This window comes from Neophocaena asiaeorientalis, unplaced genomic scaffold, assembly GCF_003031525.2.
Source record: "Neophocaena asiaeorientalis asiaeorientalis breed wild unplaced genomic scaffold, Neophocaena_asiaeorientalis_V1.1 scaffold276, whole genome shotgun sequence".
Classification (NCBI taxonomy): Eukaryota; Metazoa; Chordata; class Mammalia; order Artiodactyla; family Phocoenidae; genus Neophocaena; species Neophocaena asiaeorientalis.
This window is the reverse complement of record NW_020173725.1, coordinates 490,078-515,784: the sequence shown is the minus strand read 5'-3', so window position 1 is coordinate 515,784 and position 25,707 is coordinate 490,078. Positions and strand designations below refer to the sequence as shown.

Sequence of the window (25,707 nt, the reverse complement as noted above, 5' to 3'; positions counted from 1 at the left end):
GGTTTTCGTGACAGGGTGAAAATCATCTCTCAGGATCAGCCACTCCTAGTGAGATGGGAGATGGATGGGTCCCTGGCTGGACAGCTGGTGTTTGTCAAGCGGAGTCAATGTGAAGCTTTGTTTTTCCCCAGACACTCCAAGGACAAAGTTGGTGGCAAGAGCTGGGTTCTCTCCAGAAGCAGACATTGAGACAAGAACTGAGGAAACCAAAAGGGAAGTGGAGAGGTAAAATAAGGAAAAGGAAGTGAGGTCGGAGATAGATTGGCCCCTGGGCTGGACAGCTGGTGTTTGTCAAGTGGAGTAAAATTGTAGCTTTGTTCTCACCCAGACACTCCAAGGACAAAGCTGGATGCAAGAGCTGAGCTCTGCTGAAGTAAAGAGATAAGATGACCAGTCCTGAGGTCACAGAAAACTTCTCTGTCTTCACATGCGCAGGAAGGCTCCTTGGGGGTCTAAAAGGGAGGGGGCGCCCCCCTATAATAAGTGTGGACATGCAACCACAGTCCTCTGCGGTGGGATCCATCTTAGCAAAAAGTTGCGCACGCATCTTGGGGAGGGTCCTAGGACCAGTCAGATGTGGGAAAAGAAATGAGACCATTGGCCAAATGTAAACGAAGACCCGGAAGAACTGCCCTACATACGACGATTTAACGGCCTCTATGGCCCTCCTCCTCATTAGGGAGGATGCCCACCGCCTTTCTCTCTGGGTGTGTATTTCTGCCTTGATTCTGCCTTAAACAATTTCTCTGTGTGTTCTCTCACATGTTATGCTGTGCCTCTGATAATAAACTTTGTACCTGTTTTTACAGTTTTTGCCTCCTTGAAACATTGTTGCTTTCAAATGCGGGCAAGCGTCAGGGCCACTTTGCTTCTAGCCTATAGCCCCCGGTGGTCTAGCGGTTAGGATTCCCGGTTTTCATCCAGGCTCCCCAGGTCCAATTCCTGGGCAGGGAACTAAGATCTCGCTTCAGGACCGCTCACTGCGGTCTCTCTGACATCACTAGGCCTGCCTGCTTCCGCCACCAGCAAGGGCCCACTGTCCCACAGGCATCACCACCCAACAAGCAGCCTGGCCGGGCAGGCTCTGCTATGAACACAGCGGTCCGCAAGCTTCCTGCCTCTTCGCCTGCTGAGTTCTTCAAATGGCAACTCAGACATCACCTCTCCCAGAAGTCCTCCCTGACTACCACACTCCCACGCCCCGCCACTGCTGAAGCCACGGGTTCCTCCACGTCGTGCATGCACTGCCATGTGAGTGTCCGTCACCCACCAGCTTATACGTCTGTCTCCACGACAGGACAGGGACCTTCCTGAAGGCAGGGGCACAGCCACACCATCTCTGTCTACAGTGCCTTGCACACGGCCATGCTCAGGAAGCCATACGTGAGTGAAACAGGGAAAGAACAAATGAGCCAGCAGGTGCTGGGACAAGCGAGTCCTGGCAGAGCCTGAGTGGCTTCAGCCAGAACCTCCAGGGCTCAGGTAAGCCCAATCCGCCCCCACGCGGGAGGCCAGCGGGGCACACACCCTGGAGCTGGCCAACAGCTCTCATCAGGCTGGCCTGCCCCCTGCATCTGCTTCTTCTGGAGCTGACCAGATACCAGTGCCTCTGATTTACGGGGTGATGGAGCTCACAGTGGCTCTGCCTGGGGTATGCATTTTCTGATGATCAAAATAACACTTTTACATCAGTGGGGCACTGAGGGGCAGAAAGAGTGGGGCAAGAGGCTGGAATAGGAAATGCAGCCTAGAATAGGGACATGACGTTAGGTGTGTCCAATACACACACTTTTATCCTGGGTCACCAAGTATCTTCACAGAACTAGCCTGGGCTTATAACACAGATAGCCAGCATCAACCAATTGGTAGAGAATTAGTCACTGCTTTGAGGCACTGACTATCCCACTCCACCGTGGTGAGTTCTCCCCAGCTGATGCTGAGGCTAGGAAGCGTGACTCGTACGTCTTTGTGTCGGGCTGGCTTCCACCACCACATGGCATGTTCTCCAAATTTTGCTTAAGAAGGATGGAATTATTTCCCACCTCTCCTTTACCTATTCTCTGAGCCAGGCTTCCCCGGAACCTGTAGAGATGGTGGTGATGGGACTAGGGACTGAGGGGTTTAGCCTGAGGCCGAGAGGCTGGGAAGTGCAGGTGGGGAATGGGCCCCCTGTGAGTGACCCCTGGCGGGGGCTGGAGAAAAGCCTGCACCGTAGGTCCGGCTGCCCTGCCCGAGACAGCACTGACCTTCTGTCCGAAGTAGAGCTTGGAGAAGGTGAAGGTCCTCAGGTGCATGTTCTTCTCCCGGATCTTGGGCTCGAGTTTCTCCCGGAACTTGTTTTCCATGATCATGCTTAGGTAGGGCCAGATCTGGGAGATGATCTGGGAGGACAGGAAGGGGCCTTTGGTGGTCAGGTCTGTGCCCCCTGCCCCAGAACCGTGGCTGCCCAGTGGTGGCCCTTATGCTGCAGCACCCATCTGCCTGCCTGACCCCCTATCCCGTCTACCCACCTATCCGTCCATCTGTCCATCAGACGTCGGATAACTACAGCCGTGGTTCTCACTCTTACAGTTAGATCCCAAGATCTGCTGTCATTTGGCAGCCCACCATGAAATAGTCACCCACTAAACTTAATATGATGAGGCCCTTTAGTTCTGTGCTAAAACATAAGCTACCTGAACAACACAGTGGTGTAAAAGAAAGGAGCACGTACCAGAGGTTTAAGAAGAAAAGAAAAGAAAAAAAAAGCCACGGAAGAGAAATTCAAATTGTTTCCTGTGGATTTAATTTTTTTTCTAGCAATCGGGAAAGGCTGCCTGTAGCTGAGTTCTGCAGCAGGATGACTCACGGGGCTGGGAACCAAGTGCAGGAGCTGGGGAGAGGGAAGGTGGTGGAGAGATGGAACCTGGTGGCAGAAGACGGTGAGCAGAGAGGGGTAAGGAGCGGGGAGAGGGAGTTGGTGGGGGGGCAGAGCAGCCCATATGTTCTGTTTGGGGCAAAGGCCTCTTCCATCTCTGGGACTTGGGCCTTAGTTGAAAGATGCAGCTCCCCCTTTACAAACCCTAAACAGAGGAAGTGCGGTTTCAGGGTTTAACGCCCCTATCCCTCTCAGGCCTCCATGAGCCAGGCATTGTGGTGTTTTAATTACCTCATTAATACTCACAACAACCCCACGAGGCAGGGACCATCATTATTCCCATCGCACAAAGGAGGGGACCAGCTCTGAGACGTTAGGCAACCTGCTCGAGGTTGCACAGCCAGTGCCGCCAGATCCGGCCTGGGAACCAGGCGAAACCCTGGTTCCCTAATCACCAGAATGCTTCAGTAATTAGGAGCTGCTGTCAAATCCCGGATCACTGCCTTCCTCTCCCCAGGATGCGCTGATCTCGGCCTGGTGGCCCTGCATTTTGCTCTGTGCTTCTCTGTACTTTTAAGTTTTCTGCTGTAGCCATGCATTAATTTCACAATAAAAAATATTTTCTTTTTAGAAAAGAAAGTCATTGGTGATGAGAAGAACCCGGAGGGTGGGAAGAGCAAGCGACAGGCAGAAGGCCCCCACCCCAGCGACTAAGGGCCATCTCTGCTCCTCCCCGGGCAGGGCTCCCACCAGGACCGCCTTGTCCACGCGCTGCCCGCCCCGTCCAGGCTTCGGGTGACTCAGCCAGGGCTGCAGGGGAGGACGAAGCCTGGAGTGAGGCCGGTGCCCCCAGGCCCACCCTGGCCTTACCTTGTTGGCCCACTCGACCCGCTCCACGTCCGGGAAGTGGATCTAGGGAACAGAAGCCCCGAGGGGAAGTTAGACTTGAGACCTGCCCGCCCTGCGGAACCAGGCAGGTTCCCACTCCCAAGCACAGAGCTGCACTGACCTACCCTGAAAACTGGAAGCTGGCCTGCCCTCAAGGAGGAGTGCAGCAGGCGGCCAGGCTTGGGGGGTGGGGGTGGGCAACCAGCCCTAAGGCGCCCACGTGCAGCCTGACACTGACCTGACCTTGGCCGCCAGCTCCTGGCTCAGGAGGCACGGAGGGGCAGTTCTGCCGCGACCCTCCGCCCTCCCCTCGCCCCTGGCCCACCTTCCCAGTGGAAGTGCAGAACCCCAACCCGGGCCTTCCCCAGGGTGACACCCGAGTTTGCTTCTTGCAGATTCTGTCCCCCTTATTCCCTTTAATGACACAAGTAATCGTAGTCCCTGTAGAAAAAATTAGCAAATACAGCTAAACGAAAGGGAAAATGTTTTATGAGAGAACGCCACCCGGTGATAACTGTCATTACCAGGTTGATGTGTTTCCTTCCAGGCTTTTCCAGAAACAAGTATGTGCAGTTTTCACAGAAATTGAGGTCACAGTGCTTTTCTGCAGGCTGCCTTTTTCACTTAATATACTGTGATTGTACTGACTCCAGAGGTGACTGGTGCCAATATAAAAGGCCAAAAAGGGCACCGTGTTGTTTCCAGGGGCAACTGGGGAGTGGATGTGCCCCTCCTTGGCTCTCGGCCCCCCCGCAAGTGCCCCCGTCCCTGGCAGGGAGGCCCCTGGACCAGATCCTATGGCCACAGCACAGCTCCCTCCAGGGCCTGCTGGGTGAGTCCCGCCACATCCCTTGGGTGGTGGTGGTGGTGGGGGAGCGGAGGTCCCTGAGGGGAATTGACAATCCTGTCGCCTAACCATCGCGTAACCTGATTCTGAGGGTGCTGAACCCCCTCCCCACAAGTCTCAGTCTCGGAATATGTCTACTGAGTGTACTACCCACCCCCCACGAGGGCCGCCCCTGCACCACCACCAGGGTTTTCCGGGATGCACAGAGTAAGAGTGTATGGGTGCCTGGCACAGAACACGGATCAGTAAAACGGAAGGGACGGCCATCACTATCACCGTGCTGCAAGTCCCCAGAGGACGAGGCCAACTCCGGATCAGATCCACGGTGGGCCTGGGACCTCCGAAGGTGGAGAAAGGGCCTGCCCTTCCCACCTGGGGGCTCGGAAGGCGCACCGTCCAGGGACTGAGTAAATGCGTCCACGCAGTTCACACACCTGGTGCAGCCCTGCCAAGTGCCAGGCCCTGAGCTAGTTCCGGGGATGCCCCGAGGGCCCAAACGCAGACCTAGGCCTAGGCCACTCGCCCAGGAAGAGACGGAGAGAGATTTCATTCTCTCAGGAGCAGTTTTTAACAGCCTTGACAGTTCAGGGGAGCTCAGTGCTTCTGAGACTCCTGGGACATCACGCCATTCTCCCAGCCTCAGTTTCCCCACCTCTGGGCAGTGTGGCCCATACCAACTTGGAGAAGCATCTAATATTCCCAGGTGCTGCCAGAAAAATACTGCCTGGTTTCCAGAAGGGGAGCCAGCCCAGCCCAGGAACAACAGAAGGGAATCATCGGGGGAGTAGGGGGCCAGGAACCAGGGTCAGCCCGGCCAGTTCACCACACATGCACTGCAGCTGCCCTGGGTCAGGTCCCAAGCTGGGTTCCAGCCAAGTGTAGGATGAGACCCTTCCATTTCTCTCTATTACACTCACTGCCCAGCACTGAAGTACAAACTCCTGCACGTGGGTCTCAAACAGACCTCTTTCTCCAATGGTGATGGCTCCATTCACCACCCTCTTAGACTTCCCTTCTTCCAGGTAGCCTTTCCAGATCGCTCAAGCTGGGGCTAGGTGTCCCTAGTATGTGTTGCTGCTTCTCCATCACAGCTTTCAACACACCTTATTAGAGCCGCTTGGTCTTCCACCTGCCTCCTTACCAGACCACAAGCTCTGGTGGGCTGACTCAGCCGTGCTTCCTGTTAGCGCCTGTCCCTGGTGTATGAATGTCTTAATAACTATTTGTGGAATGAATGAATGTATGAATGAATGAATGCAAGGTCTTGTCCTCAAGGAGCTCTCAGGCTGGTGAAGGAAGCATGCAATTAACAGGCTATTCCAGTACAGGATCAGCACCAAGGCAGGGGGAGGGGGACCGCCACAAAGGGGAGAGTTTGGTTACAGTGGGGCTGTCACTGGTGCCTCTGCTCCTCTTGTACCCAAGCCTACTGGCTGGACCCCTCACACCCTTCCTGCTGTCCCAACACTGCACTTCCCATCCCGTCCCCACACTCCCTATGTGCGTACCCCTTCCAACGTCCTGCACCCCCGTCCATGTGATTCTCACCCTGGGAAGCTGAGAAGCTCTGATCTGCTGAACCCTGGAAAGGTGAGCCAGCTTTTGCCCACACTTGGGATCTAGTCAGACGAAGATTCCTGTACTGCTTCACGCCTACTGAATCAGTAGGCGTGGGCCTTCCAATTTATTTTTAACAAGTTCCTGGCATGACCCTGATGTTCAGTCAGGGTTGATGTGAGCTACCAATGACCTGCCCAACCCTGCATTAGAGTGACCCACACTCACCCTGACATTGAGGACAGCAATGGAATGCCCAGGGCCCACTCTGAGGACGTTGTCATGGTCTCTCCTGGCCACCCATGCTTGTATTTGAGGCTCCTGTCTAAGAGATTCCTCCAGAGAGTGAGTCTGAACCCCTGACCAGAGCAGCAATTTAGACAAAGAAAATAAGAGACCATCAAGACAGCTTATTCTGCCTTAGGCACCTGTAGGGCCTCCCTGGGTCCGAATCTCAGCCATGTCATCCCTCCCCAGGAAGCCAACACAAGGGCCGGGCCACCTTCTTTGTGACTGCCCCTGAGTAAGTTCTGGACCAGGGAAGGAAATGAGACAGGCTGACATTCATGGAGCAACTGCTTACACCATGCTTCCTCAATTCCATGAAGACAAATGAGTCTGTTCTCCCATTATAATCTGGACCTTTCCCTACTCCAAATTCTCAAAGTTATTCTACGTTTTTTTTTGTTTTGTTTTGTTTTGTTTTTTGCGGTACACGGGCCTCTCACTGTTGTGGCCTCTCCCGCTGCGGAGCACAGGCTCCGGACACGCAGGCTCAGCGGCCATGGCTCACGGGCCCAGCCGCTCCACAGCATGTTGGATCTTCCCGGACCAGGGCACGAACCCACGTCCCCTGCATCAGCAGGCGGACTCTCAACCACTGTGCCACCAGGGAAGCCCGTATTCTATGTTTTTATCTACTGGTTTTGTGTTTTAGCTTTCGCATTTAAAATCTGTCTGGAATTTTTTTTATAGCAGATGAAATAGGCGTATAATTTCTCTCCACACTCTCACTAAGGCGATTTTTTTTAACATCTTTATTGGGGTATAATTGCTTTACAATTTTGTGTTAGTTTCTGCTGTATAACAAAGTGAAGCAGCTATATATATACATATATCCCCCTATCTCCTCCCTGTTGCATCTCCCTCCCACCCTGCCTATCCCACCCCTCTAGGCGGTCACAAAGCACTGAGCTGATCTCCCTGTGCTACGCGGCTGCTTCCCACTAGCTATCTATTTTACGTTTGGTAGTGTATATATGTCCATGCCACTCTCTCACTTTGTCCCAGCTTACCCTTCCCCCTCCCTGTGTCCTCAAGTCCATTCTCTATGTCTGTGTCTTTATTCCTGTCCTGCCCCTAGGTTCTTCAGAACCTTTTTTTTAGATTCCATATATATATGTGTTAGCATACAGTATTTGTTTTTCTCTTTCTGACTTACTTCACTTTGTATGACAGACTCCAGGTCCATCTACCTCACTACAAGTAACTCAATTTCATTTCTTTTTATGGCTGAGTAATATTGCACTGTATATGTGTGCCACATCTTCTTTATCCATTCATCTGATGATGGACACTTAGGTTGCTTCCATGTCCTGGCTATTGTAAATAGAGCTGCAGTGAACATTGTGGTACATGACTCTTTTTGAATTATGGTTTTCTCAGGGTATATGCCCAGTAGTGGGATTCTGGGTCGTATGGTAGTTTTATTTTCACTAAGGCAATTTTATAATAACATACAAAAAAGGAAGGAAGGGAGGGAGCGAGGGAGGAAAAGAAAGAAGCCCATGTTTCCTCCTAATTAGTGAAGCTACTTCCCTCACACATCAGCTTCCCATGTGTACTTTGGTGTGTTTCAGGACTTGGCATGGACCTCCATGGTCTGTTTGCCTGTTTCTGCATCAGTACCACACTGTTTTAATCTCTATGGCTTCACAATATGATCTGGGTAGGGTGATTCCCCTCCTTTTGCTTTTCTTTTTCAAACTGATTTAGATAATAGTAGGTATTTATACTTCCATATGAATTTTAGAATCATCTTGTCAGTCTCCCTGCCAAAATCCTCCTGAGATTTTGATTGTTGTATTCCTGAATATATAGATTAATTTGTGGGAGGACTGATCTCTTTACTACATTTTGCATCCATGAACAGAATATTTCCCTTTATTTATTCACATTTGATTGTATTCACATTTAGGATCATAACTTTTTTTCTACCAAAGTCCTGTACATTTTTTGCTAGATTACTTTGTGGGTTTTATAGTTATTAAAAATGGTATTTCATTTTCTGGGCAACTTTTGTTGAAAGTTGTTACTAGTTCTAATTGTTTGTTAATTCTCATAGGTAACTTAGAAACATTTATAATCTCCAAATAATAACAATTTTTTTCTTTCCGCTCCCCATCCTTATCCTTACTTGCTTCTCTTGGCCAGTCCTCTGGTACTATGCAGGCACACTGGTGATAGCAAGCAGCTCTGTCTGGTTCCTGACCACAAAAGAAAGTTTCTCCAGGGCTTCCCTGGTGGTACAGTGGTTGAGAGTCTGCCTGCCGATGCAGGGGACATGGGTTCATGCCCCGGTCCGGGAAGATCCCACATGCCGCGGAGCAGCTGGGCCCGTGAGCCATGGCCGCTGAGCCTGCGTGTCCGGAGCCTGTGCTCCGCAACGGGAGAGGCCACAACAGTGAGAGGCCCGCGTACCGCAAAAAAAAAAAAAAAAAAGATAGTTTCTCCATTAAGCACAATTTTTGCTATAGATTTTGGAGGATAGCCTCTATCAGACTGAGGAAGTTCTTTTCAATTCCTAAATTTCCAAGAGCTCTCATTATAAATGGGTATTGAACTATATTCAATACTTTCTCATATCTATTGAGATAATCATGTTATTTTTTTTCCTTTCATCCATTAATGTGGTCAACTTAACTGATATTTCTTTCTAAAACAGAACCATCACTAGTTCCAGGGATAAACCCTACTTGAAATATTTAGCTGGCCTGATATTTCATTTAGGCTTTATACACTAATGATCCAAAGTGATACCTACAGCTTTTGTTCTTGTACAATTCCTATCTAGTTTTGGTATAAAGGTTTTATGATAAATTGTAAAATGAGTGGGACAGCTATCCTTATCCTCCTATTTTCTGAAACAACTTGTAAATATAGGAATTATCTGATCGATGGAATTTAGCATATCTTACCTCTGAAACCATCTTAGCCCGAGACTTTTGTGGGTGGTAAATTACCATGTCTCTCTTTAGAGGTTATTGGTGTATTCAAGGTCTACTGATCTTAGTCTGGTAATCTTGGCATTTATATGTTTCTAGAAATGTGTCTAGTTCATCCAGGTTTTCATATGTCTTGATATATAGTCATTTACAATATTTTACTCTTTTAATCTGTTATATCTGTAGTTATTTCTGCCTTTTTTCATTCTATATTTTATTTTCTATTTTTTTCATGATCAAGCTCGACAAAGTTTTGTCTATTATATTAATCTTTTGAGAGAATGAACTTCAGTTGTTAATAATTTTCTTTCCCCTTTACCTTTATTTTTAAATTTTTTTGTTCATTTTCATCCCTATATTTATCATTTCCTTCCTTCCTTCTTATTTCTTTGATCGGAATCTGTTGTCCTTTTATGTTCTTAGGGTCAACTCTATGAGTTTTAGAGTTGAATCATTTATTTTCAGTTTTTGTTTCATGATAAATTCAAAGTTATAAATTCCCTTACAATTTTTAACAGTTTTTTCATCATTATTCATCATTATTCAGCTCTCAGTTTTTGTAATTTCCATTATGACTTCCTCTTAAACACTGATTTTTTTTTTTTTTTTTTTTTGCGGTACCCGGGCCTCTCACTGTTGTGGCCTCTCCCCTTGCGGAGCACAGGCTCAGGACGCGCAGGCTCAGCGGCCATGGCTCACGGGCCCAGCCGCTCCGCGGCATGTGGGATCTTCCCGGACCGGGGCACGAACCCGTGTCCCCTGCATCGGCAGGCAGACTCTCAACCACTGCGCCACCAGGGAAGCCCTTGATTTTTTAAAATAGTAATATTTTAAAATATCTAGATGCATGAGATATCTATACTTATTTTTGTTTCCTAATTTAACTTCTGTATGATCTGAGCAGTCTGTAGGATGGCAATTCACTGGGATATAGTGATAATTCCTTGGTGGCCTGGTACACGATTAATTTCTATGGTTGTCCCATGTATGAGCAAGTTATTAATCATTTCCTTTTATCAGTCTTTCTCCTTGCTTACTTTTTGTCTACTTGATTTTCCATGTTCCAAGAGGAATATATGAAAATTTTCAAGCCAACATGCTGATTTATCTACTTCTCTATGCAGTTCTGTTCGCTGTTGGTTTATATTTCAGGTTTATATTATGCAGTACATATATGGCCATGATGATTGTATCTTAATTATGGCTCCCTTTATGAGCATATAACATCTTTCTTTGTCTTAAAGATATATCCGAGTTACAGTCTATCTTGTCTAAGATGAAAATTGCTACTACAGCTTTCTTTTGCTTCAAAGTTACCCAGTTGTATTTTTTTCATCCTATTTTCAGCCTTTTTGAGTTCATGTTATCTCATGTTATTTAATACTCCTCTTAATCCCTTAGTAGACCCATTTTCCAGATAAGGAAACTAAGGCTGAGAGGTTACTTAGAATCACCAGCTGTGGAGTGCTACAGCTGTGACCCAGATCTACGTCTGTCTGTGCTCCACCACACAGTGGTGTGGTGGAGCACACTCCACCACTCCACACACTCCACCACTCACTCCTCTTAAGAAAACATTACATACCACTGTTTTCCTCTCTTACAGAAAGTCTAATTGGATAGAGGACTGCCCTCATGGGACCTGAGCCTTCACGGGTAGGCCATGCTTTCTAGCTAAGGGTTCCACAGACACTTTCATTTGATCCTCCTCATGCTGTATAAAGTGAACAGCAAAGATGCAATTATCCCTGTTTTCCATATGAGGAGAGGCTCAGAGACTAGCACTTGCCAAGATCAGTCAGGTGACCAGAACTCAGATTTTCTCACCTGAGCCCAGCCTTCAAATCTTTCTCTCATCTGTTTCCCCTCCCCTTAAGCCATCTGAAATATCAATATTTGAAGTCCTTTTCTCAGTGTTTTTCTAACCTATCCCTTTTGCATTTAAAATTCCATCGCTTTAAACCTCAGTTTTCTCAACCACAAGACGGGTACAATACTACCAACTTCACAAAGTTCCTGAGAAAACTAAATAAAACAATGCATGTAAGGAGCTCAGTACCCTTCCTGACTCAGAGTAAAGGCTCCAGAAATGGTGATTCTTGATGGAAGTTGTACAGACCTCAGAGGTACGAACACTGACACTTCTGACCTCAGGTACATGCCAAGAACAAGATCACATGGGCTGTGTGTCCAGTTCTGTCTGACCCAAAGCCCGGCAAATTCCCTGGGTCTCCTAGTGCCTGCTGCTCTGCACTTTGGGAGACCACTGAGAAGGCGGAACGGAAGATGAGAAGAGGATAACACAGCGAAGGTGGTTGAGGTGGAGGGGGAAGGACCCCGTAGATTCTTGTTTCTCTGGCCTCCGCTGATTGGCTGAGAGATCTGTGCCCCCAGATAATGAGTCACAGATAGCCTGGGCCCAATGCCTGCGAGGCTCCACGGGAAACTCTGCCCAATGCAGGAGCTCCAGAGTGAGGTGGGGCAAAGCGGCCCGGTCAGAGCCTCTGTGTGTGACTTTCCCTTGCCAGGTAAACAAAGGGAAGGCAGAAAAAGAAGCCACATGGCTCACTGTCAGACTGAGTCCTAAAGTCACTTTTGTACCAATTCCCATGAGGCTGGGGGTAGCCGGGAGTCCTTGGGACCAGCTAGGAAGAGAGACTCAAACCACCAGGCAACGCAAAGGGCTAGACTCTGAGTTTGAGCGATTCTCAAACTTTTCTGTATAAAAACACCACCTGGAGAGCTGGTGAAAATGTGGATTCTTGGGCTTCCCTGGTGGCGCAGTGGTTGAGAGTCCGCCTGCCGATGCAGGGGACACGGGTTCGTGCCCCGGTCCGGGAAGATCCCACCTGCCGCGGAGCGGCTGGGCCCGTAAGCCATGGCCGCTGAGCCTGCGCGTCTGGAGCCTGTGCTCCGCAACGGGAGAGGCCACAACAATGAGAGGCCTGTGTACCGCAAAAAACAAACAAACAAACAAAATGTGGATTCTTGGTCGGGGCCTGGAAACTTGCATCTTTAACAAGCTCGCCAGCTTGTCCTGATGCTGGCGGTGGAGGATGTGGAAGCATGAGCACACAGGGCCCCCCAGGCTAGAGGACCTGTTCCAGCCCTGGAACTAGGTGGCTTTTCTGCTCCCTGGGGTTCCTGACCAGGGCTAGAGAGTCACAGCCTGTGTTTCCAGCTGTCACTCCTAGGAGAACATCAAATTCCTACCAGCAGCCTATGGCCCTCAATTCTTTTACAAATCTTTTGGACCACAAAGAGCAAAGGGAGGCAAAAGCTAACAGGTGAAAAACACAATATCACAATTCTGCCTAGCCTGAGGCACTGCCCTTGCCCCTAGAAGGTGTCCTCACTCCCTTCCTGCAGCCTCAGGTGTCTCCTGACCGAGGGGAGTGAGGCTTCTCATTCCTGTGCTGCCCACAGGATCTACAATCAAGGAGATAATGGACAAAAATCTACTTCTAAATGGAGACAGAGCTCTGGAAGGTTCGTCTCCATAGAAACATGAACACTCTTCTGACTGACGTAGTACAGGTATGAGCATTTCCCCGAAGCAGGCCTGGAAAACTCGAAAGTTGTCGGGCCGCTGTCAAATCACCAGGATCTCAGATGCTTGCTATTCCGCCTGCAGGAGCCCTCGGGGAAGTTTCAGCAAGAGGGGCCTCAGCCCGCATGGAAGGCCTCCCTAAACTAACACAGTCACGCTGTTTTTAGTGCACTTGGGCCAAAGCCTTCCAGGCAAAGTGGGCTAATAATTTAATGACAGCGTTTTTAGACATTGTCAAGAGAGTGGTGGTAATGACAGCTTAGAGAGGAGAGAAAAATTGGAAATCAAACTGAGTCTAAGAATTCCAGACTAGCAGAGGCCACCAACATGGCCCACATCGGTGCTTCCCTTTGGGTGGTCACCTGCTTTATTTCTTAAACTCTTTAGGAAAAATGATTCCATAGCAGTTGAGGAAATGGAGCCAGAGTGACGGCTGCATCCCATTGCGGGGTGGGGTCCACAGATGGGCTGGGGTTTGAGAGGCCTGGACAGGAGCTTCTGGCCACCAGACCCTCTCAGGAGGCAGCGGGATTGGAGAGCTTCACTTACAGAGCTTGCCTGTCACTAGGTGACCCCTGCTTGCTCCCTCACACAGGGACGGTGGCTCCTCCCGTGGAAGCAGGTGTGTATGGACACAGAGAGACACACAGACATACAGACGTGGGTGGACATACACATGCAGACATACACACCAAGATATACACAGACACACAAAGACACATGTACACACACAGACGCATACACACGCAGAACTAGAGACTCATCCACAGAATCACATGTACACATGTACAAAGACCCAGGTACACACCCTCCTTGCTAGGAAAAAAAAAAAAGAAAGCCTCATGCCTCTGTTCCAAAGGGCTTTTTTTTTTTTTGCGGTATGCGGGCCTCTCACTGTTGTGGCCTCTCCCGTTGCGGAGCACAGGCTCCAGACGCGCAGGCCCAGCGGCCATGGCTCACGGGCCCAGCCGCTCTGTGGCATGTGGGATCCTCCCAGACCAGGGCACAAACCCGTGTCCCCCGCACCAGCAGGCAGACCCTCAACCACTGCGCCACCAGGGAAGCCTGGCTTTTTTTTTCAAGATTTTTTTTTTGATGTGGACCATTTATTGAATTTGTTACAATATTGCTTCTGTTTTATGTTTTGGTTTTTTGACCATGAGGCACGTGGGATCTTAGCTCCCAGGCCTGGGATCGAACCCGCACCTCCTGCACTGGAAGCGCGGAGTCTTAACCACTGGACCACCAGGGAAGTCCCGCAAAGGGCATTTTTTTTTCTCATTAAACTTTTTTAATGGGTCTCAAATTCTGTGACAGATTTTTGATCAAGTTGTTTCAATTAAAAAGTACTGATTTTAAAAACTAATAACTTAAACTGCCACACACAAAACAAACGGTCCACAAAACATTCTCCTTTCCTTCTGAAGGTTTTACGATGCATTGTTATCATTAACCAGTCTTTTGCTATTAAACTTAAATGGCCAATTGGACAAACAGTTCTGGGGCCGTTCTTCCACCACTGATTAAGACTGGGGTGGCAGGTGTTGGGGAAAACATTCATTTAGCCCTCTGAGCTTTCTGTGCAGACTTGGTGACCTTGCCAACTCCAGCTACCTTCTTGTCCACTGCTTTGATGACACCCACTGCAGCCGTCTGTCTCATGTCATGAACAGCAAAAAAGCCCAGAGGAGGAGGATAGTCAGAGAAGCTCTCAACACACATGGGTTTGCCAGGGACCGTATCAACGATGGCAGCATCACCAGATTTCAAGAATTTGGGGCCATCTTCCAGCTTTTTCCCAGAACTATGATCAATCTTCTCCTTCAGCTCAGCAAACTTGCGGGCAATGTGAGCTGTGTGACAATCCAGCACAGGTGCATATCCAGCACTGCTTTGGCCTGGATGGTTCAAGATAATCACCTGAGCCGAGAAGCCAGCTGCTTCCATCGGTGGGTCATTTTTGCTGTCACCAGCCGCATTGCCACGACGAACATCTTTGATAGACACGTTCTTGACATGGAAGCCCACATTGTCCCCAAGAAGGGCTTCACTCAAAGCTTCATGGTGCATTTCAACAGACTTCACTTCAGTTGTCACGTTGACTGGAGCAAAGGTGACCACCAGGCCAGGTTTGAGAACACCAGTCTCCACTCAACCCACAGGGACAGTGCCAATACCACCAATTTTGTAGACGTCCTGGAGGAGCAGACGCAAGGGCTTGTCAGTTGGGCGAGTTGGTGGCAGGATGCAATCCAGAGCTTCAAGCAGTGTGCTTCCACTGGCATTGCCATCCTTACGGGTGACTCTTCACCCCTTGAACCACGGCATGTTAGCACTTGGCTCCAGCATGTTTTCACCGTTCCAGCCAGAAATTGGCACAAATAATACTGTGTCGGGGTTGTAGCCAACTTTCTTAATGTAGGTGCTGACTTCCTTTACAATTTCCTCGTATCTCTTCTGGCTGTAGGGTGGCCCAGTGGAATCCATTTTTTTAGCTCCAACAATTAGCTGTTTCACACCCAGAGTGTAGGCCACAAGGGCATGCTCACAGGTCTGCCCATTCTTGGAAATACCTGCCTCAAATTCACCAACGCCAGCAGCAACAATCAGGACAGCACAGTCAGCCTGGGATGTGCCTGTAATCATGGGTTTTTGTTTCTTTTTTTTTGTTGTTGTTGTTTTTAGCCGTACGCGGGCCTCTCCTGTTGCGGAGCACAGGCTCCGGACGCGCAGGATCAGCGACCACGGCTCATGGGCCCAGCCGCTCTGCGGCATGTGAGATCCTCCCAGACCGGGGCACGAACCCACGTCCCCTGCATCGGCAGGTGGACTCTCAACCACTGCGCCACCAGGGAAGCCCTGTAATCATGTTTTTGATGAAGCCTCTGTGTCCTGGGGCATCAGTCATGGTCACATAGTACTTGCTGGTCTCGAATTTCCACAGGGAGATTTCAATGGTGATACCACGCTCGCGTTCAGCTTTCAGTTTGTCCAAGACCCAGGCATACTTGAAAGAGCCCTTTCCCATCTCGGCAGCCTCCTTCTCGAACTTTTCAGTGGTTCTCTTGTCGATGCCACCACATTTGTAGATCAGATGGCCAGTAGTGGTGGACTTCCCTGAATCTACGTGTCCAATGACAACGATGTGAATGTGGTCTTCTCCCTTCCCATTTTTGCTTAGGTTTAGCGGTGGCTTTCACGACACCTGTGTCCTGGCAGCAAACCCGTTGCAAAAAAGCCCAAAGGGCATTCTTATACACGCACTCCTGACGACTCAACTGATGTTGCCGACCCCCTCCCCACCCGCAAAGAAGAGAGAAGACCCTTTTCCGGTGTCCTGCAGGGATGGGACACAAGGAGGCCGCGCTGGGCTGTCGTCCTCCTGAGACAGGCCCTGCTCTGTGGCTGCCTCTGCAGTGGTTTCTCCTCTACCAGAAAACGGCCCCTCATTTCATTCGCTTTTCTCCTGATGAAGCACTAACTTTCATCCCTTTTTTTCTCTGTTCCTGCGAGGTGAACATTTAACCATGAAAACTGCTTTTAAATCTGCCCAACTCTTCTGCTTAACATCACCCTGCTAAAAGTGCCTTAAGGGAAACAATTGCTTTGCCAGCTTGGAATTCTGTCTAGCACTGTTCTAGAAGCCACAGATTCCTTAACAGCATACCCAGCCTGAGAACTGGCCTAAGTCGGCTGGACCCAGCAGGATGACAGAGCAGATAAAACTCCAGAGAGAGTCATCGGTGAGGAGAATGCGGGTGCCAGGAGCCTGTCACCCTTGCTGAGGAATAAGGGCTTGGAGCAGAGACGGACTGCCCTGAGCTAGCTGCAGAGTCGTTTTGAGGAGACCTGAGTGTAATCCTAAGTCGTCAGAGAGTTCAGTGATCCAGTTAGGTCTGGTACAGCCTGGAGGGTAAAAAATTTATCCTCTGGGCTTCCCTGGTGGCGCAGTAGTTGAGAGTCCACCTGCCGATGCAGGAGACACGGGTTCGTGCCCCGGTCCGGGAAGATCCCACATGCCGCGGAGCGGCTGGGCCCGTGAGCCATGGCCGCTGAGCCTGCGCGTCCAGAGCCTGTGCTCCGCAACGGGAGAGGCCACAACAGTGAGAGGCCCGCATACCGCAAAAAAAAAAAAAAAAAAAATTTATCCTCTTACTTATAAAACTAGTAAAAGGCCAAACATCATCATCTGCTTCATCCTCCTCCGTGCTGATAAGGCCAAGGTGAGGTGGGAATGAGGATCTTTAAAGTCCTTAAGTTTTGACAGGTCGGTTTAATATGTAATCTGTGTAAAGAACTGGAGAAACAGGGACTGTGATTTACATTGCAGACGTTCACTGTGGCATTCATGCCACAGATTTTTTTTTTAATAAATTTATTTTATTTGTATTTATTTATTATTTTTGGCTGCATTGGGTCTTCGTTGCTGCGTGCAAGCTTCCTCTAGTTGTGGCGAACGGGGGCTACTCTCCATTGCGCTGCACGGGCTTCTCATTGCAGTGGCTTCCCTTGTTGCAGAGCACAGGCTCTAGGCACACGGGCTTCAGTAGATGTGGCACGTGGGCTCAGTAGTTGTGGCTCGTGGGCTCCAGAGCACAGGCTCAGTAGTTGTGGCGCACGGGCTTAGTTGCTCCGCGGCATGTGGGATCTTCCCGGACCAGGGCTCGAACCCGTGTCCCTCGCATTGGCAGGCGGATGCTTAACTACTGCACCACCAGGGAAGCCCCACAGATTTTTATTGAACACCTATATGAACTGGGCACTGAGCGAGGAGCTGAGTGTACAGACAGGAACGAGAAACACAGCTGTAAAGAACATTCGATCTGGAGGAAAAGTTGGACATAAAAATAGGTAAGTGCAAATCAACACGGGAAGTGGAGTGGGTGTGAGAGAAGGGTTCCAGTACAGGTGCCTGAGCTTGGACTTGAAGGAGGAGTCAAGGGAGTCAGACTGACAGATCAAGGGAGAAATTCCAGACAGAGGAAACACCACCCACCTCGGCCTGCCACAGAAACGGCAAACTGGGACATAACCAAAATAGTGATGTTACAGAAATGGTCAGGTAACTTCTGGTCTATTCGTATTAAGGATATCATAATCCTTAAGAATGTTTTTGAAGAATGTTTGTAAGACAATGTTAAGGACATAAAAACAAAAAATTTTTCAAAGGTACAAGTTTTCAAAAGACTTTTCATAGACCTTTTATACAAAGGAAGTGCACCCAAACATAGAGTATATCTCCGGGTAGCAGGAATGTAAATGCTTACTCTAATATTTACTTGTAGACCATTTCCAAATTTTCTAACATGGGAATATTTGCACTTTTATAACTGGAAAAATGAGATTTTTAACCAGTTACTTTAGAAAGTAAACACAGTATGGGCAAAAGAATGGAGTGGGTGAATCTGGGGTCTTGAAACACCCCATGTCCTGGAGGAGTTCCTTGGCTTTTCACTGTGAGCATTTCAAGGACCAGTGACCCCGGGCACACTGGGATGGGACTTCTCAGTCCCACCTGGCATCCTACAGAAAGAGGGTACACCGGAGCTGAGCCCTGACTCCCAGTGTGGCCCGAGGGACGCAAGTCTCATCCCCTTGACTTGAAGTGACAGGGTGTGTAAAGAGAACGGGGCTTTGTCCCTTTAATAGCTCCCACTGGGGCAGAAAACATCTTAACTGTCTCTTCTCTATTTGCCATAGAGGAAGGCGAGTGGGGAAGCACTTTCCTCCAGCACATGGGGACACTTCTGGGCTATGAGCTCTAGGTTTCCTGAGATTGAAAAATCCTTGGGACTCCGCCAGGAGAAGTAACTCTGAATGGCAGGGTGGGGGGAGCAGGCAGAAGGGAAGGCAAGGCCCCAGTCCCCTGCTCCTCTGTGTAGCTGGGTGGAGGCCTTCACGGGTCATCGGGGCGCAGCTCACACCTCCCAGTGGCTCCCCCAAAGTCACCGGGGACATTCCCACAGAGGGGCCAGCTCTGCCTGCTGTCTCGGGCTCAACGAGCAACCCATAAACATGGGGCAGGGAAGGGCAGATCATGTACAGATCCGGGAGGCAGCCTTTGGACTCCAGCCAGGGCCCAGGCCTCGGGGGCGGGGAGGCGTCAAGCAGCAAAAGTTACCCCAGGAAGGGTCTTGAAGAGCCCAGAGCATGAAGGACTGACTCTGAAGACCAGACAGGAAGTTTCTGGAGCACTAGAGCTGGAATTCCATGAACGGAACCCCAGGAAGGGCTGAGGGCCAGGCTGGAGTCTCCGACAGGCGCTGCCCCCGGCAGCCGTCCATCCCTGGAGCCACGTTTGCTGCTGGGCCACTTGGTAATGAGTTTCATATTAGAAAAAGGGAGAGTTAGGAGGCCTGGGAAATTGAGGAGGATACAGTGACAGGCCACCTGAGCACGTACTCGTGCCAGGCTTCGAACAAGCAGCTTTTCAGACTCAACTCATCGCAAATGCGTGTAGAAACTGAGCCTTCGAGGCCGACAGCTAGGTGAGTGGTGGAGCTGGGGTGTCACCAGCTCTGTGGGATCAAGGGCTCCAGTTTGGTCACTGTGCTGTCCACGGCCCCCAGCCCTGGCAAGGTGGGCTGATCGAAGAGGCTCCTTATTTCTTTTCTTTCTTTCTTTTTTTTTTTTGCGGTATGTGGGCCTCTCACTGCTGTGGCCTCTCCCGTTGTGGAGCACAGGCTCCGGACGCGCAGGCTCAGCGGCCATAGCTCACGGGCCCAGCCGCTCCATGGCATGTGGGATCTTCCCGGACCGGGGCACGAACCCACGTCCCCTGCATCAGCAGGCAGACTCTCAACCACTGCGCTACTAGGGAAGCCCAAGGCTCCTTATTTCTTGAAAAATATGTCTAAAAACTGAGTGGGAGGAACATTCACATGTAAACAGCAGGCAGCAGCCACTCCCCTGTTCAGAAGACGAACTGCCTTCTCTCCATGTGGCCGGGCCATGTCCACAAGCCAAGGGGCTCTCCAGCATCTTCACTTGTGACCCCTTCTAAAGCAGAAGAATCCCTTCCTTGAGCTGTATGTTCCATGGAAGGGAACCAGAGGAGGAGCAGGTCTCTCTGAAGTTGGACCAGAAACAACCTCCTTTAACAGGTTTTTACAGGTGGGGACAATGAGACCCAGTGAGGGAAAGCAACTTCTCTGATCACCCGGAGGCAGCAGCTTGGAGCGAAGTGCTGAGGAGTCTAATGGGGCTGAAAAGAACAGCTCCATTGAGAACGGACTGCCGTGGCCTGGCAAGGGAGAGCGATGGCCTCTGGGCTCTGGCTCAGCCTGGCCTTGGCCTCCATCCCCTCACAGGGACTTGGTGCAAATTAGAGCAAGGTGCACACATAGCTGGGCAAGCAGCAGGGGGGCTGGGATCCACCCTCACTCGCTGGGTGCTGGGTGATGACTTGCATGGCTGCGAGGCCCTCAAGACCTTTTCTTCAACCCCCTGACTACAGGTTAATTAGTAAAAATACTTCTCAAAGGAGGTCAGAAGCCATCAATCCCCATTCATGCAAGAACACCAGTTCTCAAAACAAGAAGAAGGTGTGCTGAAAGGTCCACGTGTAAGATAGAGACACCATGCTCTGAAATTGTGGACAAGGGTCACTCTGTCCCTACCACACGGGAGCCACGTCCCTCCGTCTTCATAAACAGTGGGTGTCCTCAGGAGGCAGGGAGAGGCCAGAAGAAGGATATTCAAACAAGTAGGTTCCAGATTTTCCACATCATCCTTGGGCTTGGAAACCTTCACGAGGCGGGTCCAAAAGCCCACATTTACGTCTATGTGCGTGCTCTTCACAGGTGTTCACACAGACAACCAACTTCCCCAGACCTGCTTCACATTCTGGATTCCCAGTCCCAGTAATGGGCACCCAGCTCCCCAAATCAGAAAGCAGAAGACCCTGATCCCTCCCTCACTGCACTCTAGAGGCCACCAATCACCTGGAGTCCCCCTCCGCACAGCTCTCACCCTCAGCTCTCAGTCTCCACTATGGCCATCTTGGCTCAAATCACTTTCTCAACTGGTCTCTTTCCTCCAGCTTCACTCCTCCCTGCACGCTGCTTGTTCCAGGGCCTTTCCTAAACCTTGCCCAGACTCCTTTCAGCCTTCAGAATCAGCCCCAACCTCCATCAGATCTGCCTCAATTTGGCCCCTGTCCCTCAGCCTACACCGCACATGCCAGCCAGGCCGAACCACACAGTAGCCCTCAGATACCAGCCACACGGCGCCTCCATGCTGTGCTCGCAAGCCCCCTTCTGCTTGGACTGCCCTTTGTGGTACCACTGCCTCAATCTGAAAGGTTATCCAGGCCCTGGCCCTGCAAACTGGCCAGCCAAGCCTGCCAGAAGGGCCTGGAGAACATAGGCGGAGGCCAGGCCTTCCCAGGACCCTGCCAAGGAGGCAGGAGGCTGTGGTCTGGGGACAATCTGATATGGAAACCAGGTAGGGTGCCCTTCCCTCCAGGCCTTTGACCCTGGACTGGACCCTGTTCAGACTCCTGTTTCCAGCTTCCCTGAGACCTCTATGGAACTACCTGTTACACATCTGCCTCCCGCCCCAGACTGCCCTCTTGGGAGGTGAGACATCATCACCTTCCTCTGTGTGTCCCTGCACCCAGCTGGGTCAGGCCTGGGGTGTGGTTTATGGGGTGAGAACCAGGAGATACTGTCTTGTGCTCTGTCTCATCCATCAGGCTGAGCTCCCTGTTGGCTACGTCCACGTAGTTCCAGGGACCCCTCCCCCAAGAGGAGCCAGAACGGTTTCTGTGGCATTTGTGGGTGGGGGGTGTTGGGGGATTGGGGGTGTCAAGGCCCCTACAGAATCTGATTCTTACCCCAATTTCAGAAACGTTGCCTTTGCATACAGCTAAGTGTCTGGAGGCCTCCCTAACACCAGGAGGGGCAGAAAGAAAGGGATGTCACTTGGTGAGGTATCATGGGCCCACCCTCGTGGGCTGAGGCTGCCATGGGGGTCATGACAGAGGTCTGACAGGCAGCCTGGGCTCCCTCAACAGTGAACAAGGAGTGTGAACAGGTCCAAGCCTGCTCTCTGTGTCCACATTTTCCACGATCACAAGCCATCAATACCCTTTCATGCAAGAAAACCAAGGTCTGGGCGAGACAGGCCCCAAACACTGTCTCCATGGCTGCTACCCAATAGATATGTAAACCTATTTACAAAGCTTTACTGTCAATCCATATATTAGTATTATGGGCTAAATTCTGTTTCCCAAAATTTATATGTTGAAGTCCTAACCCTCAGTCCCTTAGAATGTGACTGTATTTAGAAATAGGGTCTTTATAGAGGTGATTAAGTTAAAATGAGGCCATTAGGGTGGGCCCTAATCTAACCTGACTGATGACCTTATAAGAAGAGGAAATTCAGACACAGGTAAGTATAGAGGGAAGACCATGTGAAGACACAAGGGAAGATAGCCAACTACAAGCCAAGGAGAGGCCTCAGAAGAAACCAACCCTGCTGATGCCTTGATCTTGATACATTTCTGTTGTTTAAGCCACCCACTCCGTAGTACTTTATGGCAACCGTGGAAAACTAATGCAATAAGGCTTAATTTCTCTTTTAACAGAAAATAAGTATACATAGGCCTTTCTAATATCTTCTCATCCCACTTCAGATGTTACTGTCATGGGCAAGTGTGAGGCACCTATAGCCTGGCTGGGTTTTAGAGTACAGGCCTCAAGCCAGGGGAAATGAGGGGTCTGGTGGCCTCTGGACACCTCTCCCTGTGTGCCTGAATGTTTCTGGAAGAAATCAGAGACAACCAACACCAGTTCATCACCCAGAGAAGGGGGTTTGCTGCAGACCAAGTCTTAGACTGAATGCCCCTCTTGCAGTTGGTGGCCCAAACTCACCTGATCATAAGACTGAGGTTCCTCAGTCCCGCCTGGGGGTTGTGAGGTGAGGCCTAAAACTTGTTTTTATTAAGTGGACCAAGTGATTCTCAGGACCCAGAAGCCTTTGAGAAGCCATAGTCCAGGCCATTCCACACCAGGAGATGGTTTTGTAGCTGTAGAGTGTGAGTGTGTGTGTGGGTGTGTCTCGGTGCGTCTGAGCATCTCTACCAGGCGAGGGAGCGAGAGAAGCCCGCGAGCCAGCGCGGCGGCCACCGGCCTCTCCCCTCCCCCCTGGCAACCCCATCCCGGCACTCCCATCTCTAGCCCCTCCCTCTGACCGGGCCTCTGCCAAAGGCAACCAGTCTGCCAGCTTCTGTCACAGCTGTATTTGTCAGTGCCGTGCCCTGCGTTTCTTCTTTCACTCAACAGGCGGGTGGAAGTGTCTACTGCTTCCCTCACGAGTTAACTTTGCAGAGTCCCAGACGCCCTTGTTTTTCTCCTGGGTGTGGCCCGCCCGTAATTTTTCTCCCAGGTTCTGGGCCCTCAGGTGAAACCCAGGTTCCTGCTGCCAGCACAGCCGGACCAGAAGTGGCAATGAGGCCGAGGGGCGCCACGGCGAGGGACACGGCCACCGCCCCCAGGGTCTCTGCGCCGCGATCCGTGGGGGACCAGGTGTGCGGGTCTCCAGGCTCCCTCCCTCCCTCGGGTCTGAGCACCCCAGCTCCCCGGAAGACCGCAGGTTCCTTTCCGAACCTTCAAGGGCACCCGCCCCACCTCCGACCCCCGCCCGGCTCGGCCCGGCTCACCCAGGCGGGTAGGTGCTGGCCCCGCAGCTCGCGGCTGATGAACTGGCGTTCGTTGTTTAGGAATTCGAAGGCGGCCGCCAGGCGCCCGAGCTTCCCGAGGCGGTTCCTGCGCCACCACATCCACCCTAGGGTGCCGAGCAGCAGCCAGGTGAAGCTGATCCCCAGGTAGCCGGCGAGATAGACGGGAGCCAGATAGAACAGCAGGCGCGCCGCGAAGGTGCAGAGCTCGGGCAGCAGCTGGCTGGACAGGCGCGGCTCGGGGCCCGGCGCGCTCTCGGTCCCCCGGGCACCAGGGGCGCCGGGGGCGCAGGGCTCCTCCGCTGGCATCTCTTCGTCTCCGTCTGCCCTTTCCGAGAGCTTCACCTGAGGTCAGGTCCGCGAGCCGCGACGCCCGGTCACATCTGTCCTCCAAGGGGGAGGCTGGCTGACTCCCTGGCTGACTCGCCCGCGCAGTTTCCGCGCCCAAAACTCCCGAGTTCTAAACTGGGAACGCGCTGAGCCGCCGCCGCGCTCCCTTCCTTGTCCAGCCCGCAGCTCCGGATGTCTCCGCCCCCGGGGGCGGGCCCAGGAGGAAGGGGGCGGGGTCAGGCTGCTCAGCGGGCGCCAAGGAGGTGTAAAAAAGCAACCTTGTGTTGAGGCAGCCTTCAGACGCAATGTCCCGCGCAGGCATCCGAAGAGGTTGCAGTTGCCACACCCAGGTCCTACCCCAGGCAGCTGATGACTCACCGAGGCATGTGGACAAATGGGTTGTCATGGATAAACATCCCCTAAAACCTGTTTCCTACACCCAGTCTGCAATGTGCAGGCGAGTGTAGTAGGCTCTTACCTGGGCATTCGAGGGCCTCCCAGCCCCAGGGTGAGCCCCGTCCTGTGTCTGAGCTCCCTGGGTGGACCTTAGAGCCCTGTATCGCTGCCCCCTCCTCTTGCACCTACAAAGCTTAGACCTAGCACCGCCCCACCTGGTCGAGCTCAGGGTCCTTCCTCTGCCCCACAGCACTCTCTACCCTGCACTCCCACCCTCTGTGCTGGGTGTCAGTTTGGAACATCATTCTCTGCATCAATCAGACCGGGAGTTTCCCGGGCCGGGCCAGTCCTCCTCATTTGGGGGCGCCCGGTACCGCAAGCGATGGTGACTAACAAGAGAAATAATGAGCAAGCCCTGGGGTGCTTGGCGGCCAGTTGTGAAGCCCAAGGTTTCTACCTAATCCTTTCTGAATGATCAGAGCAGGTGAAGGTCTTGTGGGTGACATACATTTTAGGCGGCTCACCTGAGTGAGCACGTCGATTACTGGAATGTGATTTTGGAGTTGACAAATGATTTGGAATTATTCTACGCTCTTTCAGTAGTTTTACTGAAGGACCAGACCCAACGGACAGCAAGCACAATGTAACTGAATTCTCTTTTCCTCTGTCCTTCAGGTATCTCTCTGTCTGTCTTTCTGGCTTTTTCCTTCCTCTTTCCTGGATAAAATTACTGGCTGTGATGAGTTTTTTCAGCAACACGTGTGTTCCTAGTGGTCATAATAGCTGGACCCTCCTCTGTTGTTCTTGGTCTTCCAGGACTGGCCAAAGCAGAAGCTGAAACCTCCCAGCTTAACATTCTGTTACACTACATTTCCCAAGGTAACCTAGGAAGTCAATGTAGGAAATGCATCTCACTTGCGTTCCTTTTTTGGAGAGTTCCTTTTTGAATGTACCTAATCCTATTAAAGGCTCTGAGAAGTCCTGCAGATAAAAAGCTATTATATTTGATTTAACCCACTGTTTCCCAAATTATTTGACCACAGAACTCCATTCTCAAAACACTCCTCTAGTGGTTGACTTGAGCTAAAGGAATGAGAAAGTATGATAGGGATTCTAGGGAAGCCCTCTGGAACCTGAGGCAGGAATGCAGCTGACTCCCATGATGGATGGACCCGGAAGTTAACTGGCTGGACTTGGCTCAGCAACCCTGCTGCTCTCCTTGCTGACCTGCCTCCTTTGCCTTTGGTTGAAGTGGAGAACACAGCATCTTCCTCACCGCTTCCAGGGTCACAGAGCTTCACAGAGAGACTGCTTGACCCTTATCCTTCCCAATTCCAAATGCCTTGGAGAGAGGACCCAACTGTATCTATTATCCCC

General features: G+C 51.0%; 2 protein-coding genes across 2 annotated transcripts in view; both read right to left on the bottom strand.

Moving 5' to 3' along the window:
- ESYT3 (extended synaptotagmin 3) overlaps positions 1–24,087 on the bottom strand; it is a 51,013-nt gene extending 26,926 nt beyond the window's left edge. Inside the window, exons 1-3 of the mRNA XM_024750726.1 lie at positions 23,587–24,087; positions 3,728–3,769; positions 2,247–2,381 (exon numbers count right to left, since the gene is read on the bottom strand). Coding sequence (XP_024606494.1) covers positions 2,247–2,381; positions 3,728–3,769; positions 23,587–23,913 — 504 coding nt within the window. The 5' untranslated portion in view covers positions 23,914–24,087. The remainder of the gene's footprint in view (positions 1–2,246; positions 2,382–3,727; positions 3,770–23,586) is intronic.
- LOC112403334 (elongation factor 1-alpha 1-like) lies at positions 14,481–15,966 on the bottom strand. Its single transcript, XM_024750749.1, is given in 2 exon segments — positions 14,481–15,559; positions 15,765–15,966. Coding segments are annotated over 2 exon segments (1,266 nt in total). The 5' UTR covers positions 15,952–15,966.
- Positions 24,088–25,707: the final 1,620 nt, after the last annotated feature.